Source organism: Oncorhynchus tshawytscha, linkage group LG13 (genome assembly GCF_018296145.1).
Source record: "Oncorhynchus tshawytscha isolate Ot180627B linkage group LG13, Otsh_v2.0, whole genome shotgun sequence".
Classification (NCBI taxonomy): Eukaryota; Metazoa; Chordata; class Actinopteri; order Salmoniformes; family Salmonidae; genus Oncorhynchus; species Oncorhynchus tshawytscha.
In genome coordinates this window covers 89,376,906-89,399,285 of record NC_056441.1, presented here as the reverse complement: position 1 = coordinate 89,399,285, position 22,380 = coordinate 89,376,906, and the positions used below count along the sequence as shown (strand labels likewise).

General features: G+C 44.7%; 1 protein-coding gene across 1 annotated transcript in view; it reads right to left on the bottom strand.

The window, feature by feature from the left end:
• The window catches only part of LOC121838982 (cell adhesion molecule 2-like), a 117,618-nt gene that overhangs the window by 43,871 nt on the left and 51,367 nt on the right, over window positions 1–22,380 (bottom strand). Inside the window, exons 4-6 of the mRNA XM_042294981.1 lie at window positions 13,690–13,851; window positions 13,437–13,527; window positions 7,024–7,202 (exon numbers count right to left, since the gene is read on the bottom strand). Coding sequence (XP_042150915.1) covers window positions 7,024–7,202; window positions 13,437–13,527; window positions 13,690–13,851 — 432 coding nt within the window. The remainder of the gene's footprint in view (window positions 1–7,023; window positions 7,203–13,436; window positions 13,528–13,689; window positions 13,852–22,380) is intronic.

Here is a 22,380-nt window from a genome sequence, read left to right as displayed (position 1 = left end):
TCAATATCTATCTCCTTGTCTACCATCCAGACTTATTTCAGAAGTAGAGACCTATCAATATCTATCTCCTTGTCTACCATCCAGACTTATTTCAGAAGTAGAGACCTATCAATATCTATCTCCTTTGTCTACCATCCAGACTTATTCCAGAAGTAGAGACCTATCAATATCTATCTCCCTTGTCTACCATCCAGACCTATTCCAGAAGTAGAGACCTATCAATATCTATCTCCCTTGTCTACCATCCAGACCTATTCCAGAAGTAGAGACCTATCAATATCTATCTCCCTTGTCTACCATCCAGACTAATTCCAGAAGTAGAGACCTATCAATATCTATCTCCCTTGTCTACCATCCAGACTTATTTCAGAAGTAGAGACCTATCAATAGCTATCTCCCTTGTCTACCATCCAGACTTATTTCAGAGGTAGAGACCTATCAATATCTATCTCCCTTGTCTACCAGCCAGACTTATTCCAGAAGTAGAGACCTATCAATATCTATCTCCCTTGTCTACCAGCCAGACTTATTTCAGAGGTAGAATTGTAACTACTGCTGGTAATGAGACACTTTCTCATGCCTCTTTCACCTGCTCTGCTGTCTCCTGACATGACATCATCCCTCAGGCATAATTCATGCGTCCCAAACGGCAACCTACTATTCCCTTCTATAGGGCATTACTTTGTATTACTACTACTAAAGGTAGTGCACTATAAATGGAATAGAGTGTCATTTGGTACACAGCCCCCTAAGAGTGGTGACATCAACCAGTTTAATGGCAGATCTGAGAATATCTCTATGGAGAATCATTTACAATTCATCACATAATCTAGTTGAGAGGACCTTACTTGGGTTTACAGACTCTTTAAGCTTCAGGGCTTCAATGAAGCTTATTTCAATCCTGTGGTGATTATCCACAACAACCCCCACACCACACCACATTCCCAGAACAATCCAAGACAATTGTATTTTCTACTCTTGATGAAATGATGACACTGTGGTCCAGTCTGTTTCAGTTGTGACAGTCCGATACAGAGCACTAACCCCAGTTTGGCATAACTCAAGTCATCTCCCCGTCCAGCTCTCTGGATGAATAGAGACTTACAGACTAACAGACTTACAGACTAACAGACTTACAGACAGCAGACTTACAGACAGCAGACTTACAGACAGCAGACTTACAGACAGCAGATTACAGACAACAGACTTACAGACAACAGCCCACAGACAACCGACTTACAGACTTACAGACTAACAGACTTAGACAACAAACCACAGACAACAGACTTACAGACAGCAGACTTACAGACAGCAGACTTACAGACAACAGACTTACAGACAACAGACTTACAGACAACAGATTACAGACAACAGACTTACAGACAACAGCCCACAGACAACCGACTTACAGACTTACAAACAGCAGACTTACAGACAACAGACTTACAGGCAACAGACTTACAGACAGCAGACAACAGACTTGCAGACTTACAGACAACAGACTTACAGACAACAGACTTACAGACAACAGACTTACAGACAACAGACTTACAGACAACAAACCACAGACAACAGACTTACAGACAGCAGACTTACAGACAACAGACTTACAGACAGCAGACTTACAGACAACAGACTTACAGACAACAGACAACAGACAACAGACTTACAGACAACAGACTTACAGACAACAAACCACAGACAACAGACTTACAGACAACAGACAACAGACAACAAACCACAGACAACAGATTTACAGACAACAGACTTGCAGACTTACAGACAACAAACTACAGACAACAAACCACAGACAACAGACTTACAGACAACAGACTTACAGACAACAAACCACAGACAACAGACTTACAGACAACAGACTTACAGACAGCAGACTTACAGACAGCAGACTTACAGACAACAAACCACAGACAACAGACTTACAGACAACAGACTTACAGACAGCAGACTTACAGACAACAGACTTACAGACAACCGACTTACAGACAACAGACTTACAGACTTACAGACAACAGACTTACAGACAACAGACAACAAACCACAGACAACAGACTTACAGACAACAGACAACAGACTTACAGACTTACAGGCAACAGACTTACAGACTTACAGACAACCGACTTACAGACCAACAGACAACAGACAACCAACAACAGACTTACAGACCAACAGAAGCTGAATAATATGTCATCCTTCCCCTCCATCTATGTCCATCTGTCCACAGAGGCTAGTGTTCATCTACAGTTGAAGTAGGAAGTTTACACACACTTAGGTTGGAGTCATTAAAACTAGTTTACATCCACTTAGGTTGGAGTCATTAAAACTAGTTTACATCCACTTAGGTTGGAGTCATTAAAACTAGTCTACATACACTTAGGTTGGAGTCATTAAAACTAGTTTACAGACTTACAGGCATTAAAACTAGTTTACAACACTTAGGTTGGAGTCATTAAAACAGACCAACAGGCTGAATAAACTAGTTTACATACACTTCCCCTGGAGTCTAAAACTAGTCCATCTGTTGGAGTCAGAAAACTAGTGTTCATCTACTTAGTTGAAGTCATTACAACTAGTTTACATACACTTAGGTTGAGTCATTACAACTAGTTTACCTACACTGAGGTTGGAGTCATTACAACTAGTTTACATACACTGAGGTTGGAGTCATTACAACTAGTTTACATACACTTAGGTTGGAGTCATTACAACTAGTTTACATACACTGAGGTTGGAGTCATTAAAACTAGTTTACATACACTTAGGTTGGAGTCATTACAACTAGTTTACCTACACTTAGGTTGGAGTCATTAAAACTAGTTTACATACACTTAGGTTGGAGTCATTAAACTAGTTTACCTACACTGAGGTTGGAGTCATTAAAACTAGTTTACATCCACTTAGGTTGGAGTCATTAAAACTAGTTTACATCCACTGAGGTTGGAGTCATTAAAACTAGTTTACATACACTGAGGTTGGAGTCATTAAAACTAGTTTACACACACTTAGGTTGGAGTCATTACAACTAGTTTACACACACTTAGGTTGGAGTCATTAAAACTAGTTTACTTACACTTAGGTTGGAGTCATTAAAACTAGTTTACATACACTGAGGTTGGAGTCATTACAACTAGTTTACATACACTTAGGTTGGAGTCATTAAAACTAGTTTACATCCACTTAGGTTGGAGTCATTAAAACTCGTTTACATCCACTTAGGTTGGAGTCATTACAACTAGTTTACACACACTTAGGTTGGAGTCATTAAAACTAGTTTACATCCACTTAGGTTGGAGTCATTAAAACTCGTTTACATCCACTTAGGTTGGAGTCATTAAAACTCGTTTACATCCACTTAGGTTGGAGTCATTACAACTAGTTTACATCCACTTAGGTTGGAGTCATTAAAACTCGTTTACATCCACTTAGGTTGGAGTCATTACAACTCGTTTACATCCACTTAGGTTGGAGTCATTACAACTAGTTTACATCCACTTAGGTTGGAGTCATTACAACTAGTTTACATACACTTAGGTTGGAGTCATTAAAACTCGTTTTTCAACCACTCTACAAATTTCTTGTTAACAAACTATAGTTTTGGCAAGTCGGTTGGGACATCTACTTGGTACATGACGCAACTAATGTTTCCAATAATTGTTTACAGACAATTATAATTCACTGTATCACAATTCCAGGGGGTCTGAAGTTTACATACACTAAGTTGACTGTGCCTTTAAACAGCTTGGACAATTCCAGAGAATGATGTCATGGCTTTAGAAGCTTCTGATGGGCTAATTGATATAATTTAAGTCAATTGGAGGTGTACCTGTGGATGTATTTCAAAGCCTACCTTCAAACTCAGTGCCTCTTTCCTTGACATCATGGGAAAATCAAAAGAAATTAGCCAAGACATCAGAAAAATAATTGTAGACCTCCACAAGTGGTTCATCCTTGGGAGCAATTTCCAAACACCTGAAGGTACCACGTTCATCTGTACAAAACAATATTACACAAGTATAAACACCATGGGAACACGCAGCCGTCATACTGCTCAGGAAGGAGATGCGTTCTGTCTCCTAGAGATGAACGTACTTTAGTGCGAAAAGTGCAAATCAATCCCAGAACAACAGCAAAGGACCTTGTGAAGATGCTGGAAGAAATAGGAACAAAAGTATCTATATCCACAGTAAAACGAGTCCTATATCGACATAACCTGAAAGGTCGCTCAACCATGAAGAAGCCACTGCTCCAAAACCGCCATAAAAAAGCCAGACTACGGTTTGCAACTGCACATGGGGACAAAGATCGTACTTTTTGAAGAAATGTCCTCTGGTCTGATGAAACAAAAATGGAACTGTTTGGCCATAATGACCATCGTTATGTTTGGAGGAAAAAGGGGGAGGCTTGCAAGCCGAAGAACACCATCCCAACCGTGAAGCAAGGGGAGGCAGCATCATGTTGTGGGGTGCTTTGCTGCAGGAGGGACTGGTGCACTTCACAAAATTAGATGGCAGCATGAGGCAGGAACATTATGTGGATATATTGAAGCAACATCTCAAGACATCAGTCAGGAAGTTAAAGCTTGGTCTCAAATGGGTCTTCCAAATGAACAATGACCCCAAGCATACTTCCAAAGTTGTAGCAAAATGGCTTAAGGACAACTAAGTCAAGGTATTGGAGAGGCCAAAGCCCTGACCTCAGTCCTATAGAAAATGTGTGGGCAGAACTGAAAAAGCATGTGTGAGCAAGGAGTCCTACAAACCTGACTCAGTTACACCAGCTTTGTCAGGAGGAATGGGCCAGAATTCACCCAGCTTATTATGGGTGAATTTTGACCCAAGTTAAACAATTTAAAGACAATGCTACCAAATACTAATTGAGTGTATGTAAACTTCTGACCCACTGGGAATGTGATGAAGGAAATAAAAGCTGAAATAAATAATTCTCTCTACTATTATTCTGACATTTCACATTCTTAAAATTAAGTGGTGATCCTAACTGACCTAAAACAGGGAATTTCTACTAGGATTAAATGTCAGGAATTTTGAAAAACTGAGTTTAAATGTATTTGGCTAAGGTGTATGTAAACTTCCGACTTCAACTCTATCCACAGATATATACCCTACTAGTTTGAATAAAGTATATCTTCTCAGAGCCAGGATAAGTCATTTCTCCTGGAAAAAAACGTACTCTCATGTGGGATTGTTTGTGGCAAAAACGCATAAATCCTCAACGTCTGTTTCTAATATTCTGACTTCGCCTGTGCATACTATTTTGGTTTCAACAGCTTTTGACAAATGTTAGCAGCCTCAGTTGCAGTGTGGAGGGGAGGAGATGAGAGGAAAGTTGGGGAGGAGGAGAGGAAAGGAGAGGAGAGGATAGTTGAGGAGGAGTAGGAGAAAAGGAGAGGAGAGGGGAGGAGAGCAGGAGAGGGGAGTAGAGGAGAGAAGAGGAGAGAAGAAGAGGAGAAGAGAGGAGGAGGAGAATGGAGAGGAGAGGAGGAGAATGGAGAGGAGGAGAGGAGAGAATGGAGAGGAGAGGAGAGGAGGAGGAGAGGAGAAGGAGAGAAGAGGAGAGGAGAGGGAGGAGGAGAATGGAGAGGAGGAGGGAGGAGAGGTGATTAGGAGAGGAGAGGAGGAGAGGAGGAGAATGGAGAGGAGAGGAGAGGAGAGGAGGAGGAGAGGAGAAGGAGAGAAGAGGAGAGGAGAGGAGAGGAGGAGAATGGAGAGGAGAGGAGAGGAGAGGAGGAGAGGAGAGGAGAGGAGAGGAGGAGGAGGGAGAAGGAGAGAAGAGGAGAGGAGAGGGGAGGAGGAGAATGGAGAGGAGAGGAGAGGGAGGAGGAGAGGAGAAGGAGAGAAGAGGAGAGGAGAGGAGAGGAGGAGAATGGAGAGGAGAGGAGAGGAGAGGAGGAGGAGAGGAGAAGGAGAGAAGAGGAGAGGAGAGGGGAGGAGGAGAATGGAGAGGGAGGAGAGGAGAGGAGGAGAGGGGAGGAGAGGAGGAGAGGAGGAGAGGAGGAGGAGAATGGAGAGGGAGAGGAGAGGAGAGGAGGAGAATGGAGAGGCGGAGAGGTGATTAGGAGAGGAGAGGAGGAGAGGAGGAGAATGGAGAGGAGAGGAGAAGGAGAGAAGAGGAGAGGAGAGGAGGAGAGGAGGAGAATGGAGAGGAGGAGTGGAGGAGAGGTGATTAGGAGAGGAGATGAGGAGAGGAGGAGAATGGAGAGGAGAGGAGAGGAGAGGAGAGGAGAGGAGAGAGAGGAGAGGAGGAGGAGAGGAGAAGGAGAGAAGAGGAGAGGAGAGGAGGAGAGGAGGAGAATGGAGAGGAGAGGAGGAGGAGGAGAGGAGAAGGAGAGAAGATGAGAGAAGAGGAGAGGAGGAGAATGGAGAGGAGGAGTGGAGGAGAGGTGATTAGGAGAGGAGAGGAGGAGAGGAGAGGAGGAGAATGGAGAGGAGAGGAGAAGAGGAGAGGAGAGGGGGAGAGGAGGAGGAGAGGAAGAAAGACTGGCATGCATCTCAAATGGTACCCTATTTCCTGTATAGTGCACTACTTTAGACCAGAGCCCTATTTCCTATATAGTGCACTACTTTAGACCAGAGCCCTATGGCACCCTATTCCCCATATAGTGCACTACTTTAGACCAGAGCCCTATTTCCTATATAGTGCACTACTTTAGACCAGAGCCCTATTTCCTATATAGTGCACTACTTTAGACCAGAGCCCTAGTTCCTATATAGTGCACTACTTTAGACCAGAGCCCTATTTCCTATATAGTGCACTACTTTAGACCAGAGCCCTAGTTCCTATATAGTGCACTACTTTTGCCCAGAGCCCTATTTCCTATATAGTGCCCTACTTTAGACCAGAGCCCTATTTCCTATATAGTGCACTACTTTTGCCCATGTTCAATATTGCTGGCCAAAAGTTATGCATCCAGTATAGCAAAAAAAATAAAAAAAATAAAAAAAAAATATTCCTTTTGCCCCCAGTGTAGCTCCTATGTAAGACACTCACCGTATACAAACAGGACATATTCAGCTCCACTAGTCCCCAGGTAGTTACTGGCCTCACAGCGATACGTGCCGTTGTCTGTCTTGTTGAGGGCGGTGATGGTGAGTTCCCTGCCCTCTACAATCATCCTCTCTATATCAGGCAGCTCCCCTCCATCTTTAGACCACAACACTGGCTCTGGTCTGGTGGAGAAAACACAACACAAGACATCACAACAGGAACCACAGCATACACTGCAGCAGACAGACACCACAGCAGACACCACAGCAGACACCACAACAGACACCACAGCATACACTGCAGCAGACAGAGACACCACAGCAGACACCACAGCAGGTACCACAACAGACACAGCACAGCATACACTGCAGCAGACAGACACCACAGCAGACACCACAGCAGGTACCACAACAGACACCACAACAGACACCACAGCATACACTGCAGCAGACAGACACCACAGCAGACATCACAACAGACACCACAGCATACACTGCAGCAGACAGACACCACAGCAGACACCACAACAGACACCACAACAGACACCACAACATACACCACAACAGACACCACAACCGACACTGCATCAGACAGACACCACAGCATACACTGCAGCAGACAGACACCACAGCAGACACCACAACATACACCACAACAGACACCACAACATACACCACAACAGACACCACAACCGACACTGCATCAGACAGACACCACAGCATACACTGCAGCAGACAGACACCACAGCAGACATCACAACAGACACCACAGCATACACTGCAGCAGACAGACACCACAGCAGACACCACAACAGACACCACAACAGACACCACAACATACACCACAACAGACACCACAACCGACACTGCATCAGACAGACACCACAGCATACACTGCAGCAGACAGACACCACAGCAGACACCACAACATACACTACCACATACACCACAACAGGCACCACAACAGACACCCCAACTGGCACCACAACAGAGACCCCAACTGGCACCACAACAGACACCACAACAGACACCACAACCGACACTGCAGCAGACAGACTCCACAGCAGACACCACAGCAGACACCACAACAGACACCACAACTGACACCACAGCAGACACCACAACAGACACCACAACTGGCACCGCAACAGGCACCACAACAGACACCACAACAGGCACCACAACAGACACCACAACAGGCACCGCAACAGGCACTGCAACAGACACCACAACATACACTACCACATACACCACAACAGGCACCGCAACATACACCCCAACTGGCATCACAGCAGACACCACAGCAGACACAACAACAGAGACAACAACAGATGCCACAACATACTCCGCGACAGACACAGCGACATACACTGAAACAGACACAACAGCAAACACCACAGCAAACACCGCGGCAGACACCACAGCAGACACCACAACAGGCACAACAACAGACACCGCAACAGACACCACAACAGACACCACAACAGACACCACAGCAGACAGACACCACTGCTGCCTCAGTGTCTTGAGATATTTTTGTTAGAGGTTACTATGGAACACTGAAGTATAATTACAAGCATTTCATAAGTGTCTGTCACGCCCTGGCCAAAGAGAGGCTTTTAATCTCTATTTTGGTTAGGCCAGGGTGTGACTAGGGAGGGCATTCTAGTTTCTTTATTTCTATGTTTTCTGTTTCTATGTTTTGGCCGGGTATGATTCTCAATCAGGGACAGCTGTCTATGTCATGATGTTGCCATCTTTGGATGTGGCGAGCCCCATCCCCCTCTTCCCGCCTCCCCCTTTCCTCCTTCAACTAGGCTGCTGTGGTCAGAGAGACGTCGTAAATTCCTGAAGATCTCCTCATGGACACAGTATAGAGAGAGTAAATTTTCATAGAGAACAGGGGAATTTCTCCCACCTCACAGAACTTGAGGTCCGAACAAATTTCATGTTCCGGACAAGGTATAAAAGATCGGTGAAGAATCCAGCTACGAACTGGTCCGTTTGTCACAACTTGGGGAAGCTCATGGGAGACGATGTGGCCACATTACCGTAACGCTGTTTATATAATAGCCTCAGATATGAGGTTTACATCTAATTGTTGTATAAGATGAATGAGTGAGTATGATACTGTTTACACAATTTTACAGTGTGATTTTGGACTGTTTAATGAAGGAAAACTCAAAAGGGAATTGGAGTTAACTAAATCAGAGGACCGCCCCTGAGCCCAGTTAGGGTCAGACATCCTGGGACAGGATATGCAATTCGAAAAAACCCAACTTTGAGAAATTATCACCAGACCATATTTTTCTCCATTAGGAGAGGACAAAGGTTGCAGACCATTGCTGAACCTTTTAACCATACCACGTGGTTAAACTCTTAGACTATCGATACCGACAGAATAAGAACAAGTCTTTGATATTAATTACTATTCTGCAGCTAGGAATTCGGGTATCATTGAACGCGTAGAACGACAACTGCCGAAACATCCATTCTATAACAAATAAATGAATGTCGCTCTGAACTATCCCCTCTAACCAAGACAGAGAGAGAGCGAGAGAGAGAGAGAGACAGACAGACAAAACTCTCCATCAGAAACAATCTTTTCAACAAAGATCCTGACGTGAGTGTAAATATATATATTGATTGCAATTGTTCCCGAATGAGTGAGCGTTCATATGCAAAGGATTAGCATTTCAATTGTTATAATTATCAACTTTGTAGTGTCTCATCTTAGTCGACTCCCACTTCCCCTTTTGTCTAACAAGCCGCGATGCCGGTTTAGCCCACGAGGGCACATTCCCTATCATTTCTTGTAACCACATTTACCTTGTTTGTTTGTTTGTTTATGCATTTCTGTGAATTACTTAGTTAGTAATAAATAAATGATTTAAGACAATTGATGTATGGGATGACTCATAGTGAAGACTGGGTTCGTGCAGATAACCAACAATTTACGACGTTTGGAATGAGACTAACGTGAGGTAAAGTAAATAATTCATTAATTCGAAGACTAATTGATCAGATAAAATATCTGAAAGGTTATATTAGGAAATTATAACCTTGTAATCTGAATATTTTTCCTTGGTGCCCCGACTTCCTAGTTAATTACAGTTACATGATTAATCAGTTGATCGCGTAATACTAATTACAGAGAATCTTTGATAAAAACTATAAGACTTTAATTTAATGATAGTAAAGACACGACACTATCGTTGTCTCTGATTGGGAATCATACTTAGGCAGCCTTTTTTTCCTTTTGTATTTGTGGGTGGTTGTCTTTGTTAGTGGCCTGGATAGCCCTCGTAAGGGATAGCCCTCGTGAGCGTCACATTCGTTTTTGTTGTTTCTTGTTTTGTGGGTTTTCCAAAGGCTTTGTTACATGAAGTTGATACAAAGAGTCAATATTTGCCAAGACCTCTTGGCATGCTGAATTGGGCCACATCCTGACAAGCCCATAATCAATGTCAAATTTGGGGTTTTCCTTTGTCCATTAAGGTTGTCAATGGGGAGTTTCTTGGCCATGGACCCAAAATATCCATGTTTTGTTCCCTGAGCCACTTAGTTATCACTTTTGCCTTATGGCAAGGTGCTCCATCATGCTGGAAAAGGCATTGTTCGTCACCAAACTGTTCCTGGATGGTTGGGAGAAGTTGAGCTCGGAGGATGTGTTGGTACCATTCTTTATTCATGGCTGTGTTCTTGGGCATAATTGTGAGTGAGCCCACTCCCATGGCTGAGAAGCAACCTCACACATGAATGGTCTCAGGATGCTTTACTGTTGGCATGACACAGGACTGATGGTAGCGCTCACCTGGTCTTCTCCGGACAAGCTTTTTTCCGGATGACCCAAACAATCGGAAAGGGGATTCATCAGAGAAAATGACTTTACACCAGTCCTCAGCAGTCCAATCTCTGTACCTTTTGCAGAATATTAGTCTGTCCCTGATCTTTTTTCCGGAGAGAAGTGGCTTCTTTGCTGCCATTCTTGACACCAGGCCATCCTCCAAAAGTCTTCGCCTTACTGTGCGTGCAGATGCACTCACACCTGCTTGCTGCCATTCCTGAGCAAGCTCTGTACTGGTGGTGCCCCGATCCCGCAGCTCAATCAACTTTAGGTGATGGTCCTGATGCTTGCTGGACTTCCTTGGGCGCCCTGAAGCCTTCTTCACAACAATTGAACTGCTCTCCTTGAAGTTCTTGATGATCTGATAAATGGTTAATTTAGGTGCAATCTTACTGGCAGCAATATCGTTGCCTGTGAAGCCCTTTTTGTGTAAAGCAATGATGACAGCATGTGTTTCCTTGCAGGTAACCATGGATGACAGAGGAAGAACAATGATTCCAAGCACCCTCTTTTTGAAGCTACCAGTCTGTTACTCCAACTCAATCAGCATGACAGGGTGATCTCCAGCCTTTTCCTCATCAACACTCACATCTGTGTTGAGAGAATCACTGACATGATGTCAGCTGGTCCTTTTGTGGCAGGACTGAAATGCAGTGGAAATGTTTTTTGGGGGATTCAGTTCATTTGCATGACAAAGAGGGACTTTGCAATTAATTGCAATTCATCTGATCACTCTTCATAACATTCTGGAGTATATGCAAATTGCCATCATACAAACTGAAGCAGCAGACTTTGTGAAAATTAATATTTGTGTCATTCTCAAAACTTTTGGTCACGACTGTACACCACAACATACACCACAGCAGACACCACAACAGACACCACAACAGACACCATACCTTACGCAACAACAGACACCACACCAGACACAACAACAGACACTACAACAGAAATCACAACAGACACTAGCACTACACATTTGGCTTTCCAATAGATGTTGGAAAATTGCTGCTATAACAGCCTCCAGTCTTCTGGGAAGGCTTTCCACTAGATGTTGGAACATTGCTGCTATAACAGCCTCCAGTCTTCTGGGAAGGCTTTCCATTAGATGTTGGAACATTGCTGCTTCAAACAGCCTCCACTCTTCTGGGAAGGCTTTCCACTAGATGTTGGAACATTGCTGCTATAACAGCCTCCACTCTTCTGGGAAGGCTTTCCACTAGATGTTGGAATATTGCTGCTATAACAGCCTCCACTCTTCTAGGAAGGCTTTCCACTAGATGTTGGAATATTGCTGCAGCGACTTGCTTCCATTTAGCCACAAGAGCATTAGTGAGGTCAGGCATGGACGTTTGGGCGATTATGCCTGGCTCGCAGTCAGCGTTCCAATTCATCCCAAAGGTATTCGATGGGGTTGAGCTCAGGGCTCTGTGCAGGCCAGTCAAGTTCTTCAAACACAGATCTTGACAAACCATTTCTGCTTTGTGCACTGGGGCATTGTCATGCTGAAACAGGAAAGGGCCTTCCCCAAAAGTTGGAAGCACAGAATCGTCTAGAATGTCATTCTATGCTGTAGCGTTAGGGTTGGTCTTCACTGGAACTAAGGGGCCCGAACCATGAAAAACAACCTCAGACCATTATTCCTCCTCAACCAAACGTTTTACTTGGCACTATTATGCATTGGGGCAGGTAGCGTTCTCTTGGCATCCCGCCAAACCCAGATGTGTCCGCGTTTCCACACGATGCTTGGCATTGCGCATGGTGATGTTAGGCTTGTTTGCAGCTGCTCGGCCATGGAAACCCTCTCTTGGCATCCCGCCAAGCCCAGGGGTGTCTGTCGGACTGCCAGATGCTTGGCATTGCGCATGGTGATGTTAGGCTTGTTTGCAGCTGCTCGGCCATGGAAACCCTCTCTAGGCATCCGCCAAACGCAGATGTGTCCGTGTTTCCACTGCTCCAGAGCTTTACACCACTCCAGCCATTGCTTGTCATTGCACATAGTGATGTTAGGCTTGTGTGCCGCTGCTCGGGCCACGGAAACCCATTTCATGAAGCTTCCGACGAACAGTTATTGTGCTGAAGTTGCCTCCTAAGGCAGTTTGGAACTTGGTAGTGAGTGTTGCAACCAAGGACAGCACTTGGCGGTCCCGTTCTGTGAGCTAGTGTGGCCTACCACTTCGCGGCTGAGCCGTTGTTGCTCCTAGACATTTCCACTTCACAATAACAGCACTTACAGTTGACCGGGGAAGCTGTAGCAGTATAGAAATTTGACCATTTGACTTGTTGGAAAGGTGGCATCCTTTAATGGTGCCACGTTGAAAGTCACTGAGCGCTTCAGTAAGGCCATTATACTGCTAATGTTGGTCTATGGAGATTGTATGGCTGTGTGGTCGATTGTATACACCTGTCAGCAACGTGTGTGGCTGAAATAGCCGAATCACCTAATTTGAAGGGGAGTTCACATACTTTTGTATATATAGTGTAGCTAGTAAAATCAGATTACATGTTAGAGGTCTATCAATAGGATATACTGTCTACATCCATTATTAAGTGATAGACCATGTACTTACAGTGGGTTCCCTTTGGAGACACACTCCAGTTTAAAGTACTGTCCTTCCTGAGGGATGATCACGGAGTGGGAAATCTCCACATGGGGGGCGTCTGGGACGAGAGACAAGAGACATTATGAAACATCATCCATACTAGTGACTGGAACATCCTGATCCTAGATCTGTGGTTGAGTTCATATTCAATTTAATTTAAATAGTAGGATCATCTGATCTTAGTTATTTTTGAATATGTTCCTCAGGTTTCAGAACTCACAATGGACCTCCAGGACCTCTGTGACCTGGTAAGGGTTGGAAGAAAGAGACACGTGCTCCACACTGCAGGTATAGGCCACCCCGTCATCACTCTGATCCACCTGCAGCTGCAGAGTGCTCTTCACTGTGAACGACTTCCCTGTGGCGTTGACCTCCTTAGTGCCTAGTTAGATAGAAACACATAGAAATTATATTATTATATTCAGGTACTCTATTACATTCTATTATTCTATTCAGGAACTCTATTACATTCTATTATTCTATTCAGGAACTCTATTACATTCTATTATTCTATTCAGGAACTCTATTACATTCTATTATTCTATTCAGGAACTCTATTACATTCTATTATTATATTCAGGTACTCTATTACATTCTATTATTCTATTCAGGAACTCTATTACATTCTATTATTCTATTCAGGAACTCTATTACATTCTATTATTCTATTCAGGAACTCTATTACATTCTATTATTCTATTCAGGAACTCTATTACATTCTATTATTCTATTCAGGAACTCTATTACATTCTATTATTCTATTCAGGTACTCTATTACATTCTATTATTCTATTCAGGAACTCTATTAAATTCTATTATTCTATTCAGGTACTCTATTACATTCTATTATTCTATTCAGGAACTCTATTACATTCTATTATTCTATTCAGGTACTCTATTACATTCTATTATTCTATTCAGGAACTCTATTACATTCTATTATTCTATTCAGGAACTCTATTACATTCTATTATTCTATTCAGGAACTCTATTACATTCTATTATTCTATTCAGGTACTCTATTACATTCTATTATTCTATTCAGGAACTCTATTACATTCTATTATTCTATTCAGGAACTCTATGACATTATATTATTATATTCAGGTACTCTATTACATTACATTACTCTATTCAGGAACAGCGTACGAGTTAAAAACCTACAGGAGGGTCTCTCTCCTACAGGAGGGTCTCTCTCCTACAGGAGGGTCTCTCTCCTACAGGAGGGTATCTCTCCAGGAACAGGTTCAGAATATAAATGTGGAATCCTCCCCATCTTCCTTTCATCCCTTTACTGTGAAATCCTCCCCTCTCCTCCATTTGTTTTAGGATAATCTTCCCTTTCTCATTCTCCCACTTGTCTCCAAGACCCATTCCATCCCCGAAACTTTTTCTCTTCGTCCCCCAGAAACAAGATTGATTTGTTTTGTATCTTCTATTTTCCTCGGGTCTCTGATGTCTTCTCTGTTTAGATAAGTGGCTCTTAACTTGAATCCTGTATTGAGCCAGGAGTCAGAGAGGAGGCAGGCAGAGTGTTTACGTGTGAGCTAGTGGGTCGGAGCATTGCCCTCTGTCTGTCTGTCTGTCTGTCTGTCTGTCTGTCTGTCTGTCTGTCTGTCTGTCTGTCTGTCTGTCTGTCTGTCTGTCTGTCTGTCTGTCTGTCTGTCTGTCTGTCTGTCTGTCTGTCTGTCTGTCTGTCTGTCTGTCTGTCTGTCTGTCTGTCTGTCTGTCTGTCTGTCTAAGACTCGTGCGTGCTTCTGTGTGTGCTTCTGTGTGTGCATGCGTGAGAGGTAGTATCACCTCTCCAGACATCTTCATTTCGCTGCCTCTATGGTTCATCCAATTCAACCAGACAATATAACAGACAACTGCTATTTCTGTGAGTCTATGTACATTTTCATACCATGATATTGATGTGATCTAATACTAACACGTGTTCAGATTGTTTGTGGTTCAAAACGCTTGACAGTTTTACAGCAAACAAATCTCCACTACTATTGACTGTATTCCAATATGGGCCTGAAACTCTTTAATGCAGCTATTGACTGTATTCCAATATGGGCCTGAAACTCTTTAATGCAGCCATTACTCAAAATGGCTGAAGGTTGTAGCGATGTGCACTCAGGGTAGACAATAATCCATCAAAATAGCCTGTTATGAAAAGCCAATTTAAAAGTAAAATATATACAATTTCAAATATTTTTTTGTTATCGAATATTTATTTTCAATGATTCTGGTATTTTTTTTATTTTTTTATTTGTATTTATTTATTTCACCTTCATTTAACCAGGTGGGCTAGTTGAGAACAAGTTCTCATTTACAAAGGTGACCTGACCAAGATAAAGCAAAGCAGTTCGACAGGTACAACAGCACAGAGTTACACATGGAGTAAAACAAACATACAGTCAATAATACAGTAGAAAAATACGTCTATATACAATGTGAGCAAATTAGGTGAGATAAGGGAGGTAAAGGCAAAAAAAGGCCATGGGGGCGAAGTAAATACAATATAGCAATGCTATAACGCTCAGAATGTACTACTTTCCCCTTTGTTGAAATCACACTCAAATCACATTACGTGTCTGTTATTTGGCATTAACATCTAGCCCGCTAGCAATTCATTCAATAGTTTAACAAGATAATGTGCTAGGTTAGCTTATTTCTTTAATACAACTGAGTGTGACTGAGTGTGACTGAGCGTGACTGAGCGTGACTGAGTGTGACTGAGTGTGCCTGAGCGTGACTGAGTGTGCCTGAGTGTGCCTGAGCGTGACTGAGTGTGACTGAGCATGACTGAGCGTGACTGAGCGTGACTGAGTGTGCCTGAGCGTGACTGAGCGTGACTGAGTGTGCCTGAGCGTGACTGAGTGTGCCTGAGCGTGACTGAGTGTGACTGAGCGTGACTGAGTGTGCCTGAGCGTGACTGAGCGTGACTGAGCGTGACTGAGTGTGCCTGAGCGTGACTGAGTGTGCCTGAGCGTGACTGAGTGTGACTGAGCGTGACTGAGCGTGACTGAGCGTGACTGAGTGTGCCTGAGTGTGACTGAGCGTGACTGAGTGTGACTGAGTGTGCCTGAGCGTGACTGAGTGTGCCTGAGCGTGACTGAGCGTGACTGAGCGTGACTGAGCGTGACTAAGTGTGCCTGAGCGTGACTGAGCGTGACTGAGCGTGACTGAGCGTGCCTGAGAGTGACTGAGCGTGACTGAGCGTGACTGAGCGTGCCTGAGCGTGACTGAGCGTGACTGAGCGTGACTGAGTGTGACTGAGCGTGACTGAGCGTGACTGAGCGTGACTGAGCGTGACTGAGTGTGCCTGAGCGTGACTGAGTGTGACTGAGCGTGACTGAGCGTGACTGAGTGCAACTGAGCGCTGACTGAGCGTGACTGAGCGTGACTGAGTGTGCTACTTCAAAGTTTTTATATATTGGTCTTTAGGGCCACCTATCGGCTGTGGATGGCCACAGAAAGCCATGGATAACCATGGATCTGTTAAATCTGGTATATGATGAACTGGTGCTGTCTGTTATATGGTGAACTGGTGCTTTCTGGTATATGGTGAACTGGTGCTGTCTGTTATGTGGTGAACTGGTGCTATCTGTTATATGGTGAACTGGTGCTGTCTGGTATATGGTGAACTGGTGCTATCTGTTATGTGGTGAACTGGTGCTAACTGGTATATGGTGAACTGGTGCTGTCAGTTATATGGTGAACTGGTGCTGTCTGGTATATGGTGAACTGGTGCTGTCTGGTGCTATCTGTTATGTGGTGAACTGGTGCTAACTGGAATATGGTGAACTGGTGCTGTCAGTTATATGGTGAACTGGTGCTGTCTCGTGTATGGTGAACTGGTGCTGTCTGCTATATGGTGAATTGGTGCTATCTGTTATATGGTGAACTGGTGCTGTCTGTTATGTGGTGAACTGGTGCTGTCTGGTGCTATCTGTTATTTGGTGAACTGGTGCTGTCTGGTATATGGTGAACTGGTGCTGTCTGGTATATGGTGAACTGGTGCTATCTGTTATATGGTGAACTGGTGCTGTCTGTTATATGGTGAACTGGTGCTGTCTGTTATATGGTGAACTGGTGCTGTCTGGTGCTGTCTGTCTGTTATGTGGTGAACTGGTGCTGTCTGGTGACTGAGTGCAACTGGCGTGACTGAGCGTGACTGAGTGTGCTACTTCAAAGTTTTTATATATTGGTCTTTAGGGCCACCTATCGGTTGTGGATGGTGAAAGCCATGGATAACCATGGATCTGTTAAATCTGGTATATGGTGAACTGGTGCTGTCTGTTATATGGTGAACTGGTGCTGTCTGTTATGTGTTGAACTGGTGCTGTCTGGTATATGGTGAACTGGTGCTATCTGTTATATGGTGAACTGGTGCTTTCTGGTATATGGTGAACTGGTGCTGTCTGTTATGTGGTGAACTGCTGCTATCTGTTATATGGTGAACTGGTGCTGTCTGGTATATGGTGAACTGGTGCTATCTGTTATGTGGTGAACTGGTGCTCTCAGTTATATGGTGAACTGGTGCTGTCTGGTATATGGTGAACTGGTGCTGTCAGTTATATGGTGAACTGGTGCTGTCTGGTATATGGTGAACTGGTGCTGTCTGGTGCTATCTGTTATGTGGTGAACTGGTGCTAACTGGAATATGGTGAACTGGTGCTGTCAGTTATATGGTGAACTGGTGCTGTCTCATGTATGGTGAACTGGTGCTGTCTGCTATATGGTGAATTGGTGCTATCTGTTATATGGTGAACTGGTGCTATCTGTTATTTGGTGAACTGGTGCTGTCTGGTATATGGTGAACTGGTGCTGTCTGTTATATGGTGAACTGGTGCTGTCTGGTATATGGTGAACTGGTGCTGTCTGGTATATGGTGAACTGGTGCTGTCTGTTATATGGTGAACTGGTGCTGTCTGTTATATGGTGAACTGGTGCTGTCTGTTATGTGGTGAACTGGTGCTGTCTGGTATATGGTGAACTGGTGCTATCTGTTATGTGGTGAACTGGTGCTAACTGGTATATGGTGAACTGGTGCTGTCAGTTATATGGTGAACTGGTGCTGTCTGGTATATGGTGAACTGGTGCTGTCTGGTGCTATCTGTTATGTGGTGAACTGGTGCTAACTGGAATATGGTGAACTGGTGCTGTCAGTTATATGGTGAACTGGTGCTGTCTCGTGTATGGTGAACTGGTGCTGTCTGCTATATGGTGAATTGGTGCTATCTGTTATATGGTGAACTGGTGCTGTCTGTTATGTGGTGAACTGGTGCTGTCTGGTGCTATCTGTTATTTGGTGAACTGGTGCTGTCTGGTATATGGTGAACTGGTGCTGTCTGGTATATGGTGAACTGGTGCTGTCTGTTATATGGTGAACTGGTGCTGTCTGGTGCTGTCTGTTATGTGGTGAACTGGTGCTGTCTGGTGACTGAGTGCAACTGAGCGTGACTGAGCGTGACTGAGTGTGCTACTTCAAAGTTTTTATATATTGGTCTTTAGGGCCACCTATCGGTTGTGGATGGCCACGGAAAGCCATGGATAACCATGGATCTGTTAAATCTGGTATATGGTGAACTGGTGCTGTCTGTTATATGGTGAACTGGTGCTGTCTGTTATGTGTTGAACTGGTGCTGTCTGGTATATGGGTGAACTGGTGCTATCTGTTATATGGTGAACTGGTGCTTTCTGGTATATGGTGAACTGGTGCTGTCTGTTATGTGGTGAACTGCTGCTATCTGTTATATGGTGAACTGGTGCTGTCTGGTATATGGTGAACTGGTGCTATCTGTTATGTGGTGAACTGGTGCTGTCAGTTATATGGTGAACTGGTGCTGTCTGGTATATGGTGAACTGGTGCTGTCAGTTATATGGTGAACTGGTGCTGTCTGGTATATGGTGAACTGGTGCTGTCTGGTGCTATCTGTTATGTGGTGAACTGGTGCTAACTGGAATATGGTGAACTGGTGCTGTCAGTTATATGGTGAACTGGTGCTGTCTCATGTATGGTGAACTGGTGCTGTCTGCTATATGGTGAATTGGTGCTATCTGTTATATGGTGAACTGGTGCTATCTGTTATTTGGTGAACTGGTGCTGTGAATGGTGAACTGGTATATGGTGAACTGGTGCTGTCTGTTATATGGTGAACTGGTGCTGTCTGGTATATGGTGAACTGGTGCTGTCTGGTGAACTGGTGCTGTCTGTTATATGGTGAACTGGTGCTGTCTGTTATATGGTGAACTGGTGCTGTCTGTTATATGGTGAACTGGTGCTGTCTGTTATGTGGTGAACTGGTGCTGTCTGTTATATGGTGAACTGGTGCTTACATGTCTGGTATATGGTGAACTGGTGCTGTCTGTTATGTGGTGAACTGGTGCTATCTGTTATATGGTGAACTGGTGCTGTCTGTGAACTGGTGCTGTCTGTTATGTGGTGAACTGGTGCTAACTGGAATATGGTGAACTGGTCTGTTATATGGTGAACTGGTGCTGGTGCTGTTGTGTGGTGAACTGGTGCTATCTGTCTGGTGCTGTCATTATATGGTGAACTGGTGCTGTCTGTTATATGGTGAACTGGTGCTGTCTGGTGCTGTCTGTTATGTGGTGAACTGGTGAACTGGTGCTGGTCTGTTATATGGTGAACTGGTGCTGTCAACTGTTATATGGTGAACTGGTGCTGGTGCTGAACTGGTGCTGTTGGTGCTGTCTGGTGAACTGGGCGCTGTCTGGTGCTGGTTATAACTGGTGAACTGGTGCTGTCTGGTTATATGGTGAACTGGTGCTGTCTGTTATATGGTGAACTGGTGCTGTCTGGTGCTGTCTGTTATATGGTGAACTGGTGCTGTCTGTTATATGGTGAACTGGTGCTGTATGTTATGAACTGGTGAACTGGTGCTGTCTGTTATATGGTGAACTGGCGCTGTCTGGTGCTGTTATATGGTGAACTGGTGCTGTCTGTTATGTGGTGAACTGGTGCTGTGAGCTGGTGCTGTTATGTGGGTGAACTGATGCTGTCTGGTGCTGTCTGTTATGGTGAACTGGTGCTGTCTGTTATATGAACTGGTGCTGTCAGTTATATGGTGAACTGGTGCTGTCTGTTATGTGGTGAACTGGTGCTTAACTGGTGCTGTTTGTTATATGGTGAACTGGTGCTGTCTGGTGCTGTTATATGGTGAACTGGTGCTGTCTGTTATATGGTGAACGTTATATGGTGAACTGGTGCTGTCTGTTATATGGTGAACTGGTGCTGTCTGTTATATGGTGAACTGGTGCTGCTGTCTGGTGCTGTTATATGGTGAACTGGTGCTCTCTGTTATATGGTGAACTGGTGCTGGTGCTTCTGGTGCTGTCTGTTATATGGTGAACTGGTGCTGTCTGTTATGTGGTGAACTGGTGCTGTCTGTTATATGGTGAACTGGCGCTGTCTGGTGCTGTTATGGTGAACTGGTGCTGATGTGTGAACTGGTGCTGTCTGTTATGTGGTGAACTGGTGCTGTCTGTTATGTGGTGAACTGGGCTGCTGTCTGTTATGTGGTGAACTGGCACTGTCTGGTGCCATTGCTCTCTGTTATATGGTGAACTGGTGCTGTCTGGTGGTGAACTATATGGTGAACTGGTGCTCTCTGTTATAACTGGTGAACTGGTGCTGTCTGTTATGTGGTGAACTGGTGCTGTCTGGTTATATGGTGAACTGGTGCTGTCTGGTATATGGTGAACTGGTGCTGTCTGTTATGTGGTTAACTGGTGCTGTCTGTTATGTGGTGAACTGGTGCTGTCTGGTATATGGTGAACTGGTGCTGTCTGGTATATGGTGAACTGGTGCTGTCTGTTATATGGTGAACTGGTGCTGTGTGTTATATGGTGAACTGGTGCTTCATCAAGGTTTATTTGTGAGTAAACCTCGGTTGGGTACTAACTGATGTCTACCCAGCTACCAATCTCACTGCACGTCACTTTAACTATGGCATTATGACTTCATATCCATGGAGAGTTGCAATACAGTGAAAAACGACTTTGTTTTCCAACTCATCAGACAACCTACTGAGGAAGCATCAGATAACATGAGTCAAAGGCTCTTGTCTGTCTCTCGTGTAGAATAGAGGGATCTGATAGGAGATGAGAAAGCTTCCATCACTCTTCCAGCCTCTCTCCCCCTCTCCCCCTCTACCCCGTCACAACTCTCTCCTCTCCCCCCTCTCTCTGTCTCCCCTCTCCCACTCTCCCCGTCACATCTCTCCCAACATCTCCCCCTCTCCCCTCTCTCCCTGTCACATCTCTCCCAGCCTATCCCCTCTCTACCCTCTCCCCATCTCTCATCTCTCTCCCCCGTCACATCTCTCCCAACATCTCCCCCTCTCCCTCTCTCTCTCCCTGTCACATCTCTCCCAGCCTATCCCTCTCTGCCCTCTCCCCATCTCTCATCTCTCTCCCCGTCACATCTCTCCCAGCTTATCCCCTCTCTCCCCTCTCCCTGTCACATCTCTCTCAGCCTCTCCCTTCTCTCCCACTCTCTCACCCTCTCCTCTCTCTCCCCCGTCACATCTCGTCACATCTCTCCCAGCCTATCCCCCTCTCCCCCTCTCCCTGTCACATCTCTCTCAGCCTCTCCCTTCTCTCCCACTCTCTCACCCTCTCTCCCCCTCTCCCCCGTCACATCTCTCCCAGCCTATCCCCTCTCTCCCCTCTCCCTGTCACATATCTCCCTCTCCCCACTCTACCCTCTCTTCCCTTCCCATCACATCTATCCCCCTCTACCACCCTCTACCCTCTCTCCCCCTCTACCTCTCTACCTCTCTCTCCCCTCTCCCCCTCTACCCCTCTACCCTCTCCCCCATCAGATCTCTCCCCTCTCTCCCCCTCTACCCCCTCTACCCTCTCTCCCCATCACATCACTTTCCCCTCTCCCCCT